Source organism: Triticum aestivum, chromosome 7A, assembly GCF_018294505.1.
Source record: "Triticum aestivum cultivar Chinese Spring chromosome 7A, IWGSC CS RefSeq v2.1, whole genome shotgun sequence".
Lineage (NCBI taxonomy): Eukaryota > Viridiplantae > Streptophyta > Magnoliopsida > Poales > Poaceae > Triticum > Triticum aestivum.
The window spans coordinates 132680519-132699023 of record NC_057812.1 but is presented as its reverse complement, the minus strand read 5'-3'; the positions used below and the strand labels follow the sequence as shown (position 1 = coordinate 132699023).

General features: G+C 47.3%; 2 protein-coding genes across 3 annotated transcripts; one reads left to right on the top strand and one right to left on the bottom strand.

Moving 5' to 3' along the window:
- The first annotated feature begins 8181 nt into the window (after window positions 1-8181).
- Window positions 8182-10109, top strand: LOC123152105 (KAT8 regulatory NSL complex subunit 3). The gene is made up of 6 exons (XM_044571716.1): window positions 8182-8394; window positions 8609-8670; window positions 8791-8926; window positions 9032-9104; window positions 9452-9517; window positions 9703-10109. Exons 1-6 carry the CDS (start codon window positions 8249-8251, stop codon window positions 9922-9924), a joined length of 705 nt encoding a protein of 234 aa, XP_044427651.1. The 5' UTR covers window positions 8182-8248; the 3' UTR covers window positions 9925-10109.
- Window positions 10110-10234: 125 nt separating this feature from the next.
- LOC123152104 (SNW/SKI-interacting protein B) lies at window positions 10235-11749 on the bottom strand. Of its 2 annotated transcripts, none has more exons than XM_044571714.1 (3): window positions 10869-11749; window positions 10653-10757; window positions 10235-10539 (listed from the first exon to the last, which is right to left on the bottom strand). In XM_044571714.1, exons 1-2 carry the CDS (start codon window positions 11517-11519, stop codon window positions 10689-10691), a joined length of 720 nt encoding a protein of 239 aa, XP_044427649.1. In that variant the 5' UTR covers window positions 11520-11749; the 3' UTR covers window positions 10235-10539; window positions 10653-10688. The 2 variants fall into 2 exon arrangements, with proteins under 2 accessions (XP_044427649.1, XP_044427650.1); XM_044571715.1 differs by having other exon boundaries at window positions 10235-10536.
- Between the last annotated feature and the right edge of the window lie 6756 nt (window positions 11750-18505).

The following is an 18505-nucleotide window of genomic DNA, read 5'->3' as shown; positions in this document are numbered from 1 at the left end:
AATTTTTTTCGAGATCTGACTTTTGAATTCGTTGTACAGTCGTGCGTGCGTGCGTGCGTATGTACGTAACGTACTGCCGCTGCTTGATGATTCTCGTTGCGTGGTCGTTGACACCCGGCCATCCGTCTACGTCTATCACCGGACAGTTGTGCAGGTGGTTATTCTGGTGGCTGTTTCTTGTGCGCTCGAGATTTCTACCGTGCCAAAATGGTGCACAAGTGCGCGCAGGTAGCCGGGGAGGTTGGTGCACAATTGTATCTCAAGTTCACAATAACCGAATAGATTCTTTCGCCCTAGAATGCACCGTGGACAATAAAGGAAGTTCCCCAATTTCCCATTCGAGCCAGTAGCGACGTACTATCATAAGTATCATTGCATGTCAACAATGAGCAAGTTCAGTGAGACAGACAGCATGTGCCAACCTAACTTCATCATCCGACAATCCATGAAGACGAGCCGAATATCTCGGCATATCACGTGGATGGTTTCCCTGTATAATTCCTGTCCAGGTGCTGAGCCCTGCCGTATCCAGCGTTATCCTCAGACCAAAAAAGTTATATCCCTCTTGCCCTCTTTGTTTCGCACCAATCAATCAGCTGGACCGTACATATGCAAAACAGTGAAACCACCGCACTCCGTCAACGGAATCATAATGCTCTTCTGGAGGCTGTTCTCACTGCATGCTCTTTTATGTTATATTGGGCAGGTTTACTTAAAGAAGATGACAAGATGAAGTTCCAGACGGGTGTGAAGAGATTGGCTCAGGCGGCTGCTGCATTGGCGGATAGATCCTTTCCTCGTGGCAGACTCCTTCTCGGCGACAACGACGAGATCCAGATCGGCTAGCTGAGCTCCGTTGGTGTTTTATGATTTGGCTTACCACTGGGGTCTGATGCCCGCTGGTTATGGCGTCTTTTGGTAATTTTTTGCCGCGGCAAAACCTGTTAGCCAGTAGTCTTATCGTTGAACTCGTTTTCAGTTGGGCAGTTGCTTGTGAGTGCCATCAGGTTTTCGCCCCACGGCGGATGGTCCGCTCTAGGATCATCATGCAGTGGATTTTCTGTTGGTGCACCAGCTCGCTCTTCCCCTTTCAGTCTCCTTTTGCGTTTCTCAGTGCGGTTCTAGTTCCCCTTGTGGGTTGTGGTTAGTCGGCAAAAACTTAGATACTGACTGATGTATTTCCGTTGATTGAGAAATTAATGGAAAGAGGTGAGAGCCCGATTGAAAAAAAAATGATTTTTCCGCCGAGCCCTACACATCGGAGCAGAGGGAGTAGTTATTTTGGCGGCTGCCGTCTCTATTTTCTTGTGCCCTCGTGATTTCTCCCGTGCCAAGTGGTGTCTCTTTTTGCACAATTTTGTCTCAAAGTTCACAATAAGGCTAGTCATAGTGGGGGTAACTTAGGTGGTGTTTGATTTTCTAGTCCTAGGACTTTTTCTAGTCCCAACTAAAAAATCCCTAATCCCTACAAAGTCTCTCCATGTTTGTTTTCAGAGACTAAAAAGTTTTTAGTCCCTTCCTAAGGTTATTAAATGACCATGTTGCCTCTAGTATATAGAAAAATAACAATCAAACAATACCATCGGGTGGCGAGCCAATGGGTGCATGGAGGGGCATTGTTGGAAAAGTCCCAAAAAGTCCCCAAAAGACTCTCCTTGAGAGTCTTCTTCGTTTAGTCTCAAATGACTAGTTTAGTCCCTAAAAAGTTCCTCCCGTTTGGTAAAAAGTCTCTAAGAGGGATTTTTTCTGGTCCCTACACAAAAAAGTCCTTGGAAACAAACGCCCCCTTAGATAATAACATAGCGTACTTCGAGAAAATTCTGCTTATGTGACAAGTAATTAATGAGAGGTGATAACATAGTATGTTACTGTGACATAACGCTTTTCAAAACAAGATGAGTCTACGAGGTAATAAATGAAGCCATCTATAATACTACTAGTATGTTACTTTGCATTATGAATGTAGTAACTTAGACTAGTGTCATATATATGACACTAGTCTAAGTTACTCCTCACTATGACCAGCCTAACCGAATAGATTGTTTCACCCGAGAATGCACCGTGGACAATAAAGGAAGTTCCCCAGTGTCCCAATCGAGCTAGCAGCGACGTACCATATCATTGCATTGCATGTCAACAATGAGCAAGTCCAGTGAGACAGACAGCATGTGCCAAGCGTCCATGAATGAGCCGAATATCTCGACATATCACGTGGATGGTTTCCCCTGCATAATTCATGTCCAAGTGATGCGGCCAACTCCAACGCGCGACCCCATTTTGTTCGGTCCCGTTTGTTTGAAGTAAAAGGGACAAACTGGTCGACCGAGCGCACGACGGTCCAGACTTATCTGGTCCGTTTTGTATCCGGACCGATCTATTTCGAGCGCAAACATGCGTTGGGCTTGGGTCGCGGCAGACACCAAACGGGCACGCGACTCGTCCGCGTCGGGGCCGCGTGGTAGACGGCCACCTACCTTCCACCTGCCCACATCAATGCGCACGCGCGGGTGGTCCCATCTGTCGTCTGCCCAGGCGAACGGTCGCGGTCCTTCTTAAATGGAAACCCATGTACCGGTCGTCGTCCACACTGCCCCACTCCACCCCACGGCCTCCTCGAAACCCGACAACCCCGAACCCTAGCCTCGCCTCGAACTCGCCGGCCGGCCACCTCGCAGCCATGGGCCTATGGTACTATGGCCGGAAGGGAAAGCACGACCGCGAGGTTGGCTCCTCGTCGGGGAGTCGTCGTGGCTTTGTGAAGAAGGAGGAGCCCGCATTACCACTGCGTCGGGCCCCCACGCCGCCTGCGTTCTTCATTGCGCCCACGGCCGCTAGCGAGCGCGACCGACACTACATCGAGGCTGTCGTATGCCGCCGCCATTGGGAGACGAGGACGCCGCTACTCTGGAGCGACGTCCACCTCTCCAACAACTGGCACTTGTCGGCCGACCGCGTGCCGATCCCGCCGGTCCCGCTGAGCAGCCGTGCACGCCGCCAGGAGATCAAGCGCCGCCGTCGCCTCCTCCCGGACGACCTCTACTACAACGAGAGGTACGCCCCCGACTCGCCCCTGTGGGACACTTGCTTCCAGGATGAGCACGACATGCGGCGGGCGTCCTTCTTCGCCGGCACGTCGACGGGGCCGCGGGGGCCACGTGAGCACTGAGCGGCTTCTCCCAGGCGCGCGGGCGTACGCGGGTGCGCAGCCTCACGCCCACCCCGTCGGCGTCGCCATCTCCATCGCCACCACCACCTCCTCGCATGACAGCGGAGGAGGAGGCCCGTCTCATGGATGGCTCCATGCAGACGCACGACTAGCGCCAATGGGAGGGCCTCGAGGAGATGACGACCCTCTCCGCGGCCGGCGACGTCACCATCCCCGAGCTGGAGATGGTGGCGAAGGAGGAGGTGATGGAGGAGCCGCCGGTGGCCGCATTCCACCCGGGCCTGGTGGGCCAGGGGTGGAGCTGGTCATGCACGGTAGAGCAGATGGTGGCTGCCGTGGGGGGCGCGAACTGGTGCCCCACGCCGCAGCGGTCACCGGAGCGGGACGCCTCGCCATGGGAGGAGGTGGTGCAGGCACCTGCCACCTTCCAGCCCGTCGTTCCCGTACACCACGGACCGCCGGCCCACCTCTGGACGCCGCCGGACTACGTCGATCTTGTCAGCGACGACCACGACACCGGCGACGGCCACGGCATCGACCGGCATGACAAAAGCGCGCGGGCGGCTTTTTTTTCATTTTTATGTTAATTATGCTACTGTGCCGTTAAGTGAACTGTGGAACGGGCCGTTTTGTGGCCATGACCTCTTAAATTATGTTTTAAGTTTTTTTAGCTGTGTTTATTTACTTTTTGAAGTCACTCTATTTTAGTTTTTCTGTTTTTTATCACGTCCAACACAAACATGATTTGAGGTGCGGCCGCGCGTTGGGTGTACCCACAACCCAACGAACAGAGGCAGACATTAACAAACCTATTGCCGTTTCAAAAGGACAAAATTCAGCTAGACCGAACGTCCGTTTGAAGTCGTGGAGTTGGCCTGAGCCCTTCCGTATCCAGCGTTATCCTTTTCTTTTGAGGAGTATCCAGCGTTGTCCTTAGATCAAAAAGTTGTCTCTTTTGTCCTCTTTGTTACTTTCGCACCAATCAATCAGCTGGACCGTACATATGCAAAACAGTGAAACCACCGCACTCCGTCAACGGAATCATAATGCTCTTCTGTCGGCTAGCTGAAAACAACCATAAATAAACTCGATCGATCAGCCTGCACTGTTTGGGGTTGACGCGCGTAACAAAAAATCACCTCATGGTTGGGCAAGGAGCCGATCGATCGATCGGGTTTGTTCGTTAGGTGAGATGCTAAGCTAGGGCGTTAATTAGGAGTGGCGTGTCGTGACACCAAGCTAAATGAAACAGTCTCCACACATCGATATCTACTACTAGCACCGCTAAACAAACTTAAGTACTTTCTCCGTTTCGAATTACTTGTCGCACGTATGAATGTATTTAGATGTATTTTTATTCTAGATACGTCTATTTCAACGACGGGTAATTTTAAACGAAAGTAGTAGGACAAAACAACGACTTTATTACCAAACAAAACAAACTTTCAATTCGATTGGAGATGAATCTTCTTCCGGTGGAAGCCTAAGAAAAAGCGGGCAGAGTTCCTCACGGCATGCATACATGCAAAAGCTATTCCTGCAAAGCCCTAGATAGATTTCAAGATATCCACGCGTCACCATGATCGATCTGACGATGACACCAACGGCGCACCGCGGACAAGGAAGACAACCGGAACTCCAAGCAGGTCGTCTCTCTGTACAAGTCAGAGCCAGAGCGCACATGTTTAGTGTATGTCAAAAGCGGGCTAATGTAGAAAGAACTAGCATGGAAATGAACGTACCAATAAAAGTCCCTTTCAACTCAAAAAAGAATGTCCCTTCAGTGGTTGTAGCTTTGCTTTACACAGAGATTAGTTGCTTTCCGGCGGCGAAAATCGTACTCGCCCGGCGTACCATGCCCGCGATGGGAGGACGTGAGGATCATGCAAGGGTCAGTTCCAGGCGCCGTTCTCACCTCTCGCCCATCCATAGTGGGTTGCGTACCGCGGCAAACGTCTGGCTCGATTTGCGATCGCGATGGGAGGACACACGGAGTATGTACACAACGCCAGCACAAAGGAGCGTCTGGGTCAGATGTTTTTTTTGAACATGTTGCATGGTAGATGATCCGTATGCGTAGATCTCATCCAACAGATGTTTTTGTTAAGGAATCACCATTGGGAAAGTTCTCTCACCTGAATATATTACTCAAAAATGGCCAAAGCCAAGAGTCGCCTCTTAATGGATCAAGCTAACGGCTACAACAATTTTCATCATGTGAAAACACATATGTTAAAATGACCAGTGTTTTTTTTAAATCCGCGGGGAAAGTTTCTGCCAGGCGTAAATATCAAAACGGGAAGAAGAAAGAATAACGCCTGAACGAATAAAACATAGGTGGGTGGTTCTCAAAAAGTGGAGGATCCTATTTAGAGCATAGGCCGGGGAGTAGCAACGTAACGCATAACCTTGACGCGGGCGTGCTGCTTTCATTCAGAATAACCATCATCACATTTACCAGAATCTTCAAAAGTAAGCTCAACTTGATGCCCTGGCACAACGAGCTGAACTTGGTCAAAAGAACAAGATCCGTAACATAAAAAAGGCCCCTTCACATTTTTTTTGAAATTCAGACATTTTTTGAATTTCATGTCCATTTTGGAAATTTGATACATTTTTTGAAATCCAGGAATGATTAACAAATTCATGAAGATTTTTAGAATTCATGATCTTGTTTGAAATTTGATTTTTTAGAAATCCCGAACACTTTTTCGAATTTGGGGTTCATGAATATTTTTGAAGTTTAAAAAAGGAAAAAAAGAAAAAAAGCTGGGGCGCCCGGCCCCGCACTTGGGCCGGCTCAAAGTGCGAGCGGGAGGGAGGTTTGGGTACACGTTTGATCGTTGCGCGCCGCGTACAACGGGAATAGGTCTCTCCAAAAGTTTGCACTGGCGCGCCCGCGCTGGTTCTCTCTCAATTTCGTTTCCGCAAGCCCAAACAAATAGCAGTTCCTTTTTAACCTGGCTGTAGAGACACTCTTGAAAATGGTTCTTAATGCACAAAAAGAGAAAATGCTGACGGGCTTAGCACCTGACTTGATTGAGGGGGGGTGTGGCTATCCTGCAATATGCAGATGACACTGTAATATGTTTTGAACATGATAAGGAAGCGGCTGTGAATCTGAAGCTTCTATTGTACCTGTTTGAACTTATGTCAGGACTGAAGATCAATTTTATGAAAAGCGAAATCCTCTGTGTCGGTGGAGATGATAGTACCCTTTCCTTTTATGCTGATCTCTTTAATTGTAGTATTGGACATTTTCCAATGAAATACTTGGGAGTCCCAGTCAGTTTCTCTTCTTTGCGTAGCATAGACTGGGATTTTATGGATGAGAGGTTCCTTAAATGCTGTGAATCCTGGATTGGTAATGCAGCATCTTCGGGTGGGAGGCTCATCCTTCTCAATTCCTCATTAACTATCATTGTCTTTTACTACATGTCTATGTTCCTTCTTCCTAAAGGGGTGATTGAGAAACTGGATAAACACCGTAAGCGGTTCTTTTGGCAAGAACATGAGGGGTGTAAACGATACCATCTAGTGAGATGGAATAGAATTTGTAGATCCAAAAAGAAAGGGGGACTGGGAGTCAAGGATCTTCATAAACAGAATTTAAGCCTCCTCACCAAGTGGTGGTGGAAGCTGGAAACTAAACAAGGGCTATGGCAGGATGTGATCCGGGCCAAGTACTTTAAGCAAGACACGGTGACCTCTGTCAAAACTAAATTCAATGACTCGCCAATCTGGAAAGCAATCATGAAAACTAAAGATTACTACCTGGCTGGCAGAAAAGTGAATTTACAATCTGGAGATCTTGCTAGACTGTGGGTTGATCCAGTTGGCAATGAACCTCCCCTCCAGTTGCAGTTTCCTATGATTTATGATATTTGCAATGATCAGGATATCACGGTTGCTAAGTTCAGGGAAGGGGGGAGGAAAAAAACTTTTTTAGAAGGCAACTCCATCCTCCCATGCTTGAGCAATGGAGTAATATCAAATCTATAGTGGGGACTTGGCCGATGACTGGCGAAGCCGACCAAGTGGTCTGGACCTTGGGGAAGAAAAGTAGGTTTACTACGAAATCTGTTTATGAATATTTGGAAAGAAATGTGGCGGGGGCAAACTACAAGTGGATGTGGAAAGCAAAAATCCCCCTTAAAATTCAAATTTTCCTTTGGCAACTGTTTCAGGATGCTATCCTAACTAGAGATGTGATGAGTAGACGAAAGTGGCTGGGAAATCCTGCCTGCTCCTTCTGTGCGGAGAGAGAAACATCCCAGCATCTCTTCTTCACTTGCCCTGTGGCCAAAGTCCTCTGGAGGATTGTAGGCTGTGTACGGGGTACGGATCTGTGTCCAAGTAACATTTGGCAGTACTATTCATGGGCTTACATGTTTTTACCTGATGGGGAGAAATTTTATACCTTTGGTCTAGCAGGTTTCTGTTGGGCGATGTGGATTAATCGTAACAGTGTTACCTTTGAGTCTAAACAGATGAGGTCGCCTTTTGATGTGGTTTACTCTGCATGTGGTTTTCTTAACTACTGGGCAGGTTTGATGACAGGAGATGATCGAGAGATGATGGAGCGCGGAGCCAAGATGCTGAGGACCAATGCATCGAACATGATGCGGATCTGTGCAGCGCCGAGGGGAACCTCAAACTGAGAGCTGAAGCGTTTGCTGCTGATAGATAGTTCGTTTGCTCCTGCGTGAGTGCTTAACTATATCTGGAAAAATAGTCCTTTCGCCCCTGCGTGGGCTCATGATTTATGTCTGGAGTAACCCTCCTAAAACTTGTTGAAATTCTCCTGGTTAGAGTTAGTCGGCTGGTTTTAGGGTGTCGTTGGATTTTCGCCCCATGGTGAGCTGCTCGATGACGAGTGCTCATTGTGGGTTTTCCAGCGGTGCTTTGAGCTCGCTTCCCTTTTCTAGATCTCCTTTTGAACTCTTAAAACTATTTGTATTTTTGTTATGCTAAGTAATGGAAAGGGGTTATGCCCGGCTCAAAAAAAAAACAAATAGCAGTTCATCAAAAGTAAAACCGAAAAATAGCCCCAAACTACTAGGTCTCCGCTAACCTTCCCCCATGGCTCGCAAGCGCCGCCGCGCGGAGCAGCGCACGCCGGCGCCACTTCCGCCTCCGCCCCTTCGGACTAAACCGTCTCAGCGGCAACCGGTGGTCGTCTTCGCCCACGGCGCCGGCGCCCCCTCCTCCTCTGATTGGATGACCCGGTGAGCTCCCTTTCTCCGTCTGTTCTGCAGCACGCGATTCATGGATCTGTTGTGGCCAGTATGCTTCTCTTTGGTAGAATGCCCCATTTGCGTGAGAAACTCCACCTTCATAAAATCAGTCCAACTGAGGATTCCAGTTTGTATACACATCTGATCTGTGCTTGGTATCTGCATATTTATGTTTAATAACTGACAAGACAATTGATTCTTCCAGCTGGAAGGAGATGGTGAAAGATGCCCTGGATGCCGTTGAAGTGGTGACATTCGACTATCCATGTGAGTTTGTTCGATTCACTCTTCTGCTAATCATTCCATTTTTACCCGAAGGTCCAGTTCTTAATTCTTGACCCATGTTCACTTGATGGTTGACGAATTAATCAAGCAACAACACCGCAGATATGTCAGGTGCTAAACGGAGGCCTCCCCCAAAGGCGGACAAGCTCGTCGACCACCATCTCAGTGTGGTGAAGGATGCTGTAGCAGAGCATCCTGGTCACCCGCTTGTTCTTATGGGGAAGTCTATGGGTTCGAGGTAACATTTGGTGATGTGATAATGTTGTTGCTTGTGCATCTTTTTGGTGTTGTGTTATATGATCTGACTTCTGAGGACACTTATGTGATGCTTAAACATTCTCAGGGTCAGCTGCATGGTAGCCAGCTCCGATGATATCAGTGTTTCTGCAGTCATTTGCTTGGGTTATCCACTCAAGGTATCCCCACTTTACTGTGTGTACTTAGATTTGGGTTGCTTCTTGGACTGTCTCCTTGTTGAATTGTTGTGCCTGTGTTATTCAAAGTTCAACTATAACACACACCGAAATGGATTAGGATCTCCATCAGAATTTAATTGTTGCAGAATTCAACCATTTATGCACCTATATGGTTGTTGTATACAGATCTGCATGCTATTGTTTCTCATTTTTTGCTACAACTATGCAGTGACTTCTTTATATGATAATTCACTGTCATTTTGTATACAGACAATTCACTTTCTCAGATAGAATCACAAACTAAAGAAGCTGTTCCTTTTGTTTTGCATCTTTGCTTTCTTCGACAGGGAGTGAAAGGGGCACCGAGAGACGAGATACTACTGAAGCTGATGGTTCCAACAATGTTTGTGCAGGTACTTTCTTTGTTTTCTGATAAATATGCGCAGTGAAAATTTTAGGGATTGTTTGGAAAGCATCATCTGATAGGAAATTTATGGCAAACAGTTCAATTCAGACAAGAATATGAAAAATTTCGTGTTCCAAACAGGGTGTAAATAGTAAATTTTAGAATCTTGACTTGCGGTGGGTGTGTTCACAGGGCAACAAAGATGGCCTATGCCCCTTGGACAAGCTTGAGTTAACTCGGAAGAAGATGACCTGCAAGAATGAACTGCATGTTGTTGATGGTGGTGACCACTCTTTCAAAGTCAGCCAAAAATACCAAAAATCGGCTGGAATAAGTCAACATGATGCTGAATTAGAAGCTGTTAAAGCAATTGCACAGTTCGTCCAGAACTCCATCGCAGAAAGCTTAACCTAGCTGTTCCTTCGAAATTTTCTTATAACATCTAATGGTAGGTTCCTGATCCTAAGATTCTGGCCTTTTCTAGGGGAAAGATTCTGGCTTTTCAATGGTCTAATATGTGATCATGTACTTGGTTTGGTGACTGGTTACATGTAAAACAATGCTATTGTCCCCCCTGAAATGTAATATGCTTGTAATTATTTGTGTTGTTTTTATCATGGAACACCCTTTTGCCTTGCACCGTGCCTTTTCATGATTGAGAAAAACTGCATCGAATATTCATACATAAACTTGCTCTTGCTGCTTATCTATGAATATATCAGTGGCAAGTTTCCTCTATGAATCGTAACTAGAATCTGATAACCACCTCAATTTTTTTTCTTAGAAAGGATCAGTACAATGGTTACAGTATCACATCCCTTGCTGTATTTGCAAAAGGAGTAACAGACGTGCCAGTACCATGCAGATTGCTTAATTCCTCTTATCGAAATTATCACAAGCGCAGTACCATGCATCTTGCTTAATTCCTCTGTCCTGGCAATTAGGACCGTCTTTCGATGTATTTTGACAAAATCATCCTTTACTGTGGCTTTCCGTTGCATCATCAGCTGGATCGAGCAGCAGCAACTACTGTTCAAGAATGTACAAAATTAAATGAAGTAACAATACAGCATAAATTAGGCAGCACAGAATGAAGTTACGATACAGCATAAATAAATTAGATGAAGCACTACTGACATTACCGGCAATGAACACATGCAGGCTGAATCCTCACCATACTATCGGATATGTAGCATCGATCCTAGCAGTTCGTCGAGATCGAAATCATCCATGCCCAAACAAGCAAACTGAAGAACAGAAACATGAAACGAAATTTCAGTACAAATAACAAAAGATGAGATCAGTTTTTTTGATAGTAAAGAAAGGGCGATCAGTGCTCCTCCCCATATTTCACCCACCTTAGACATGAACTGATCGAGGTCGAAGGGGTCGTCGCTCTGCTCCGGCTCGTCGAAGTCGAACTCCACCGGCCTCTCCCTCTTGCCGGCCGCTGCCCGTACAGGTGCTCCTCCTGAGGACCCCTCGTCCGGTTTGTTCCGTATCAGGAAGGCCTCCTTCTCCGCGGCGTCCAGCGCCTCGGCGAGCCTGCCGAAGTTGCGGACTATCTGATCGTCCAGCGTCCCCACGCCAGCCGACGACGCCGGTTGCCGCTTGCTGGGGTTCTTCCGGTTGTCAACGCAGGGCGGGGCCTTCCAGTCGTCTTGGTCCCTCCGTGGGAGCGGCCGAGGCGGCGAGCTCCGCACCGGCCGCGACCGGGATGGGCGAGGCAGCGGCCGGCTGAACCTGCGCTTGTGCTGCGCCAGTGGGTCGAACGGCATCTCCGCCGGCCCTGAGTTGAACGCCGTGGACTGCCGTGCTGGATCGTACTTGACGAAGGTCGCGCGGACACGCTTGCGCGGGTGGATGCCGTGCAGCATGGCATAGAAGCGGCGGACGTGGAGCATCAACTCCTCCATGTCGGCTTTCGTCAGGGTGGTAATGGCCTCCTCGACGGCGATGGCGTCGGCCTCGGCGTCGCCGGGGAAGGAGCACGGGGATGCGGATTCCATGGTGAAACTGGGGCTTTGGCAGTTCGGGATCACCGGACGCCGAGATATATCAGAGGGAACGAGCCGGCTCGACTTCGTTACAAAAACGGCAATCCACGAGGCCTACACTTGTTCGGATCACTCTAACTTCAATCCAAGCCAAACTCCGATTCGGGGATGAACACTCGACTCATTGGAGGAGAGCTCCTAATGGGCGAAGACTACTTCTTTTTAGTAACTGTAGAATAATTGTTTGGTGCAAGACGATGGTATCCACCTCATCATGGGTGTTCATATATAACATGTCCAGGGGTATGTTCGTCTTTGTCCACGACTAGAATCCTAATTATAATTATAGAGTACATACTTGAGCTACAGAGGGATAACTATACGAATCACCTATATGTACACACGAAATGAATACAATCATCTGTCAACACCCCCTCCGTATTCAAAGCGTCGTGTCTTGCGAAGATTGGACCGGAACTCCTCAAAAGTGGATGCCGGCAAGCCTTTAATCATGATGTCGACGAACTGCTGCGTTGTGGGAACATAAAGAACTCAAATCTTCCCAAGAGCAACCTGTTCGTGATGTGGCACGCTCAATACCAATCACACTTGGTACACCTAGTACATCGACTATGCTGAGTCGTTGATAAGTATGGAGCATCAACGACGAAGCCTTAAGGAAGATACCAAATATGGAGCACTTCCTCCTAACGAAGTTGCACCAGAGATTTCTGTTCCCCGGCCAGGATGCTATGAAAGCACCGTGGCTAGACAAAGGCATGAAGAAGATAAACAACAGAGCCATGGGCAAGTTTTGCAATGCCCCTGGAAAGTAAGGGTGAAATGAGCGATCGCCAAAAAAGAACCCTGCTTCGATATTGTTAAGTTAAATACGACAATTAGGGAAGAGCAATTCGAAATATCGAAGGCGACTTGCACTGCCGAACCTGCCAAGGAAAAGTCGGAGTACATGAAGGGGCTTCAGGAAAGGAACACATAGAACCACCGCCTCGGAAGCCATAGTTACTTGGGCAAGAGGCACATATGGGCCAAGGAGGATGCGTAACGTGAAAGTCTGGGGCTCCCAGACCCCTTGGTGGAGTTCACCGTCCCGCAGGAGCATGACTTCATCATGGCCCGGAACACTTGGGACCCGATAAATAAGGTTTTCGAAACAGACACGCCCTCGAGGGAGTTCATGAGACTACTGGTAATTATTATTTTACCACCTTATTTTAGCTTCTAATCAATTCGACTACAATTTAGTCACATTTGTAAACGATCCACATTCCTTCTGCAGAAAGAGCAAGATAGGCTTGCAGACGGAAGCGATTCGTTCTCTTAGTCGTCGGCGAGACCCAAGTGGGACACCCCTTTCAACCGGGCCTTGAACATAATGAAAGGACTCCTGGTGGACAAGCGGCCATCGTGTGGATGTGTGCACGCTGTCGGAGGTGGCGCCACGTGGAAGTACTACTACCATGAGGGCGCGTAGGGGAGAAGGCATAGATGGAAGTTAAATGAAGTGAACATCGACGAGAAGGTTGCAATTGCGGTCGAGAAGAAAGTAGTTGAGACCAAAGAAGCGATACGACCTGAGTTGGTCCGTGAGGCAGTCAATGCAGCATTAGCTGCATGCAGAAATGAATTTGTAGCTTCGGTTAATAGCTTGATTCTGGCTGGTATCGAATGGACGAAGCAAAGTCCAGATGAAATGGTAGCGGACTTTCCCCTTGCGAGCTACGTTGGAATAAGTCAGAGAACATCACAGCAGTACCTGCTCACGCAACCACACCTGCTCATCCACAGTTGCTTCAGCTCGCATCTTTGTGTTGCTGCTACTAAGGATAGAACGATGGAGTTTATTCATATTAATTGAGTTTACTTTGTCTACATCATGTCATTGTTCTCCAAGCATTACTCTATTTTTACTTAATACGTAGGGAGGCAAGCATAGAAGTGCTCTTTAAGTGGAGTAATAGTAATAGGTGCAGGCAAGCATAGAAGTGCTCTTGAAGTGGAGTAATAGTAATAGGTGCAAGCATAGAGTCAGCCTATTTGCTTATGGATGTGATGCCTATATACACATGATCATTGTTGTGAAAATCGCATAATTATTCGATATTCTATTAATTGCCCAATAGTAATTTGTTTACCCACCATATACCTTGCCATGGGAGATGCCACTAGGGAACACTACGGCCCCATGTCTATTCACTCATATATTTACAAACGCTACTACTACCTTGTTGCCATTATTTGTATTTTATTTTATTTTGCAATTTACAATTATCAACAATTATGTACACACCTTATTTGCTTGTAAATAAAGAGATCAAGGGGATTGACAACCCTCTTGCCCGCGTTGGGTGCAAGTTGTTTGTTTCTTTGTGTGCACTTGGTGAAGACGGTTGATGATTGGTATTCCTATTGGCTCGATAAACCTTGGTTTCATAACTGAGGGAAATGCTTACCCGCATTGTGCTGCGATAACCCGTTCCTCTTCACGAAAAACCCAACGCAGATCACAGTCATCATACTCCCAGTGGGGTATGTTTTTGTCCATTACGTGACGTGTTACTCCCAATGGTATGTCACTGTCCGTTAGGTGACTGTTACTCCCAATGGTATGTTACTGTCCATTAGGTGACTGTTACTCCCAATGGTATGTTATTGTCCATTACGTGACATGTTACTCCCAATGGTATGTCATTGTCCATTAAGTACATGTTAGTACCAATGGTATGTTACTCTCCATTATGTACATGTTACTCCCAATGGTATGTTACTGTTACTACCAGCGGCAGTGGAAAGCTGAAGAGGACGGAGTGAGTATTCCTCCGGTGTAGCGGTGCGAGTGTGAGGCATCCATTTGCCCGGGCAGAGAGCCGTGCGACTGTGTGAGCCAATGGCATTGCCCGAGAGTAATTATTACGCATCAGTTCCGTACGTAAAACTTTGACTCAGGAACGAAGCTTGTCTCACACAATAGGGCAACATCTTGTTGCATTGGGTGGTGAGCATCTTCAATAGATGATGTAGATGTATAAATAAAACCTTTTTATAGTTTTAACGCAGAAAACGCTGCTCCAATAGATGATGTAGATGTATAAATAACACATTTTTAGAGTTTCAAGGTAGAAAACGCTGCTCCAATAGATGAAGTAGATGTATAAATAACACCTTTTACGGTTTCAAGGCAGGAAACGCTGCTCCAATAGACGATGTACATGTATAAATAACAGTTTTCTTATAGTTTCAAGGCAGAAAATGTTTCTCCAATAGATGATGTACATGTAAAAATAATTATATCACACCCTCCAAGTGATGTCCATAGATGTGCCCATTTCAGGCTTGAGCAGATCATGAGATACAATTGTGATTGGGATAGGCTCATTTTCATATTCCGCATTATTGCCTAAAATTGCTTCATCATCATCTGCACCTATTTGTCCTCATCCACAGTACATGTCCATGATGAGCTGCATCATGACGTCGCGCTTTCATCTCCCAGCCACTTTCAACATCCTGCTGCCATCTCCACCTCTAGCTTTCGGGTTGAGCGAGTGCTTGCCACAGTACATGCTGATGATGAGCTGCATCATGAGTGCGACAAGATGAGGTCATTGATGGGCTTCAGAAAGCCAATGAGCATGTTCAACAACAGCTGTCCGAACCCAAAATCCTATCTCAGAAAGCCAATGAGCATAGTAAGATGTTGAGCATCAGCTCTCGGAATCCAAAAAGTGTCACATTGAAGAACTTCAGAAAGCATATTAGCATGGTGTACAAAATTTGAGTTGATTCCTAGGAAGTCGAAAAAATCACTTGCCTACAAAAACTGGTTGACGCGGAGGAGGCCGCCGACTACCACCGACAATACATGTCCATGATGAATTGCATCATGACGACGCATTTTCATCTCCCAGCTACTTTCAACATCCTACTGCCACCTGCACGAGAGCAATATCGTTGCTGAGATATGTTCTTTGATCTTTCTGCACGAGAACAAACCAGACCCAATTGTTCATGGAGATCTTATAAATGCGAACAGGAGCGGCTTGACATGGAGGAGGCCGCCGACTACCGCAGTGTCTGGAGCAGGAGCGGCTCGACGCGGAGGAGGTCGCCGACTACCGCCGTGTCTGGAGCAGGAGCGGATCGACGTGGAGGAGGCCGCCGACTACCGTCGTGTTTGGTACCTAGGTTTGTCCGACTACCGCCGAGTTTGGGACCAGAGGCATCTGGTTTACACCGAGACTTTTGAACATTGAGATTTGTTGGGTCGCGGACGCGAATTGCCCTTAAATCTTTTGCGACCGAGATTGTAAAGAAATCCCCTAATTATGTATTCAGTGCCTTAGCAATTTGCAACCGGGATTGCAAAGAAATCCCTCAATTTTGCATTCAGTGCCTTAGCAATGGATGGCATTGAAGCGGAGGAGGCCGCCGACTAGTACCGTGTCTGGGACCTAGGCCAATGAGCATGTTCAACAACAGCTGTCCAAATCCAAAAGACGTCATATTGAGGAACTTCAGAAGTCCAATGAGCATAGTAAGAATGTTGAGCATCAGGTCTCAGAATCCAAAAAGAATCACTGTGTTTTTCTAACTGAACATTTTTTGAAACTTCAAAAAAATGAAAATGTGAACATCTCACTGTGAAGTACTGAACGAATTCCACTTATGGAAGTTCGTCTTGCTCGTGCGCAGATGAAGATTTCTTCTGATCATTCCCCAATTCAGTGTTTCCCTTTTTGCCAGCATCCCAGTCTATGGACTAATACCACCCATCAAATCCTGAAGCTGTGGTTCTAGGTTAGTACAGAGACACCGGGAGCTCATCCCCAACCTCAGTATCTATTCTGCCATTCAGGAGTGGATCCAACAGCAGTAATAATCACCATAGATATCACTACAGCGTGTCGGTGCCTCGTGTACAGCGAGTTGATGCAGCCATAATAATCACCACAGATATCCATGCTGCATGCGGCTCCGATTCTTCTCAGCAAGGTGCGAATAAGTTCCTCTCGCCGTCCCCGCGCGATCCTAGAGTGTCAAACCTGCCGCAGACAGTTGACATGTCTGCTGCATGTGTATTCAGTGCCTTAGCAATGGATGGCAACAACGCGGAGGAGGCCGCCGACTGCCATCGACAGTACATGTCCATGATGAGCTGCATCATGACATCGCGCTTTCATCTCCCAGCTACTTTCAACATCCAGCTGCCACCTGCACTAGAGCAACGTTGTTGCTGAGATATATTCTCTGATCTTTCTGCACGAGAACAAACCAGACCCAATTGTTCATGGAGATCTTATAAATGCGAATAGGAGCGGCTCGATGTGGAGGAGGCCGCCGACTACTGCAGTGTCTGGAGCGGAAGCGGCTCGACGTGGAGGAGGCCGCCAACTACCGCTGTGTCTGGAGCAGGAGCAGATCGACGCGGAGGAGGCCGCCAACTATCGGCGTGTCTGGTACCTAGGTTTGTCCGACTACCGCCGTGTTTGGGACCAGAGGCATTTAGTTTACATCGAGACTTTCGAACATTGAGATTTGTTGGGTCACGGAGGCGAATTTCCCTTAAATCTTTTGCGACCGAGATTGCAAAGACATCCCCCAATTATGTATTCAGTGCCTTAGCAATTTGCAACCGAGATTGCAAAGAAACCCCCCAATTCTGTATTTAGTGCACTACAAAAAAATACACTTCCGTGATGATACGTGTTTGTCACAGTAGGTCGCTTTTTTCTCATGCATGTACATCCATGACAAATTTATGACAAAATCAAGATAGTCATACCTGTGCTATCGTAGAAGTGTTCCATGACATTACCAAAATTATCATCACGGAAGTGTCCACTTCCATGACAATAAATTGCGCGTCACAGAAGTGCTTTCGTCAAGGGTGACCGACACGTGGCATCCACCGTAACGGAACACCGTTAAGCTATCGGGTCGGGTTTTGGATCCGATAACCCGTTAACAGCCCCGACCAATGGGGATTTTCCACGTGTAAAATCATCATTTGCTGGAGGAAACACGTGTCGGCTCACCGTTGGGACAGATGTCAACCACTCATTGAACGGAAGGCGCCTATGATACGTCGACATGTGGCACGGCCCAACAGAGGCCCATTCCTGTGAAAAGGCCGGCCCGTTTGACTTGGTCAAAAGCTGGCGGGCCGGCCCATGGAAAGCCTGTTAACGACCTGTTCGAATATAGCCCATTTACAGCCCGCTAACCCAAGACCCGTTACACCCTATCCGAATTAGGCCCAGTAGCGTCATCTGGGCCATCCAATATGATTCCAGTCCGTTTTCACTTCTGGCCCATGTATGGCCCATGACGTCTTTCAGGCCATATGAGGCCCTATGTAACTCTTGGCCTACTAACGGCTCGTGGTGAAACTGGGCCGTAATGAACAGTGTATCACTTTACACCCATTAATGGCCCGTGGTGAAACTGGCCTGTAATGAACAGTGTATCACTTTATACCCATTAATGTCCCGTTATTCCGTTGGGCCGTTTCCAGCCCATGTTATCTTTCGGCCTTCTCAGAGCCCATTTATTCTTGGGCTCATTTCCAGCATTCGTTTACTTACAGCCCGTTACTGTCATTTTCTGCTTGTGGGCCAAATTTAGCCCGTGGTTACAGTCGGCCCGTTTGTGGTCCGTTAATACGTTGGGCTGATTTCATAGCGTCATCAAATACGGCCTATTAACGATGGCCCGTTATGATTGGCCCATGAACGGACGATTCCAACTCTAGCCCGTTTACGGCCATAATGCAGTCTGTTTGGCCCATGTTTGGCCAATCGATTATATGGCCCATATAAGGCCCATTGATAATACGACCCGCAGAAGGCCCATTGTTTCTACGACCCGTAGAAGGCCCATTGTTTCTATCGCCCGTAGATGGCCCACTGTTTCTACGGCCAGTAGGAGGCCCAATGTCACTACAGTAAATATTAGCCCATGGTTATTGTGGCCTAGTT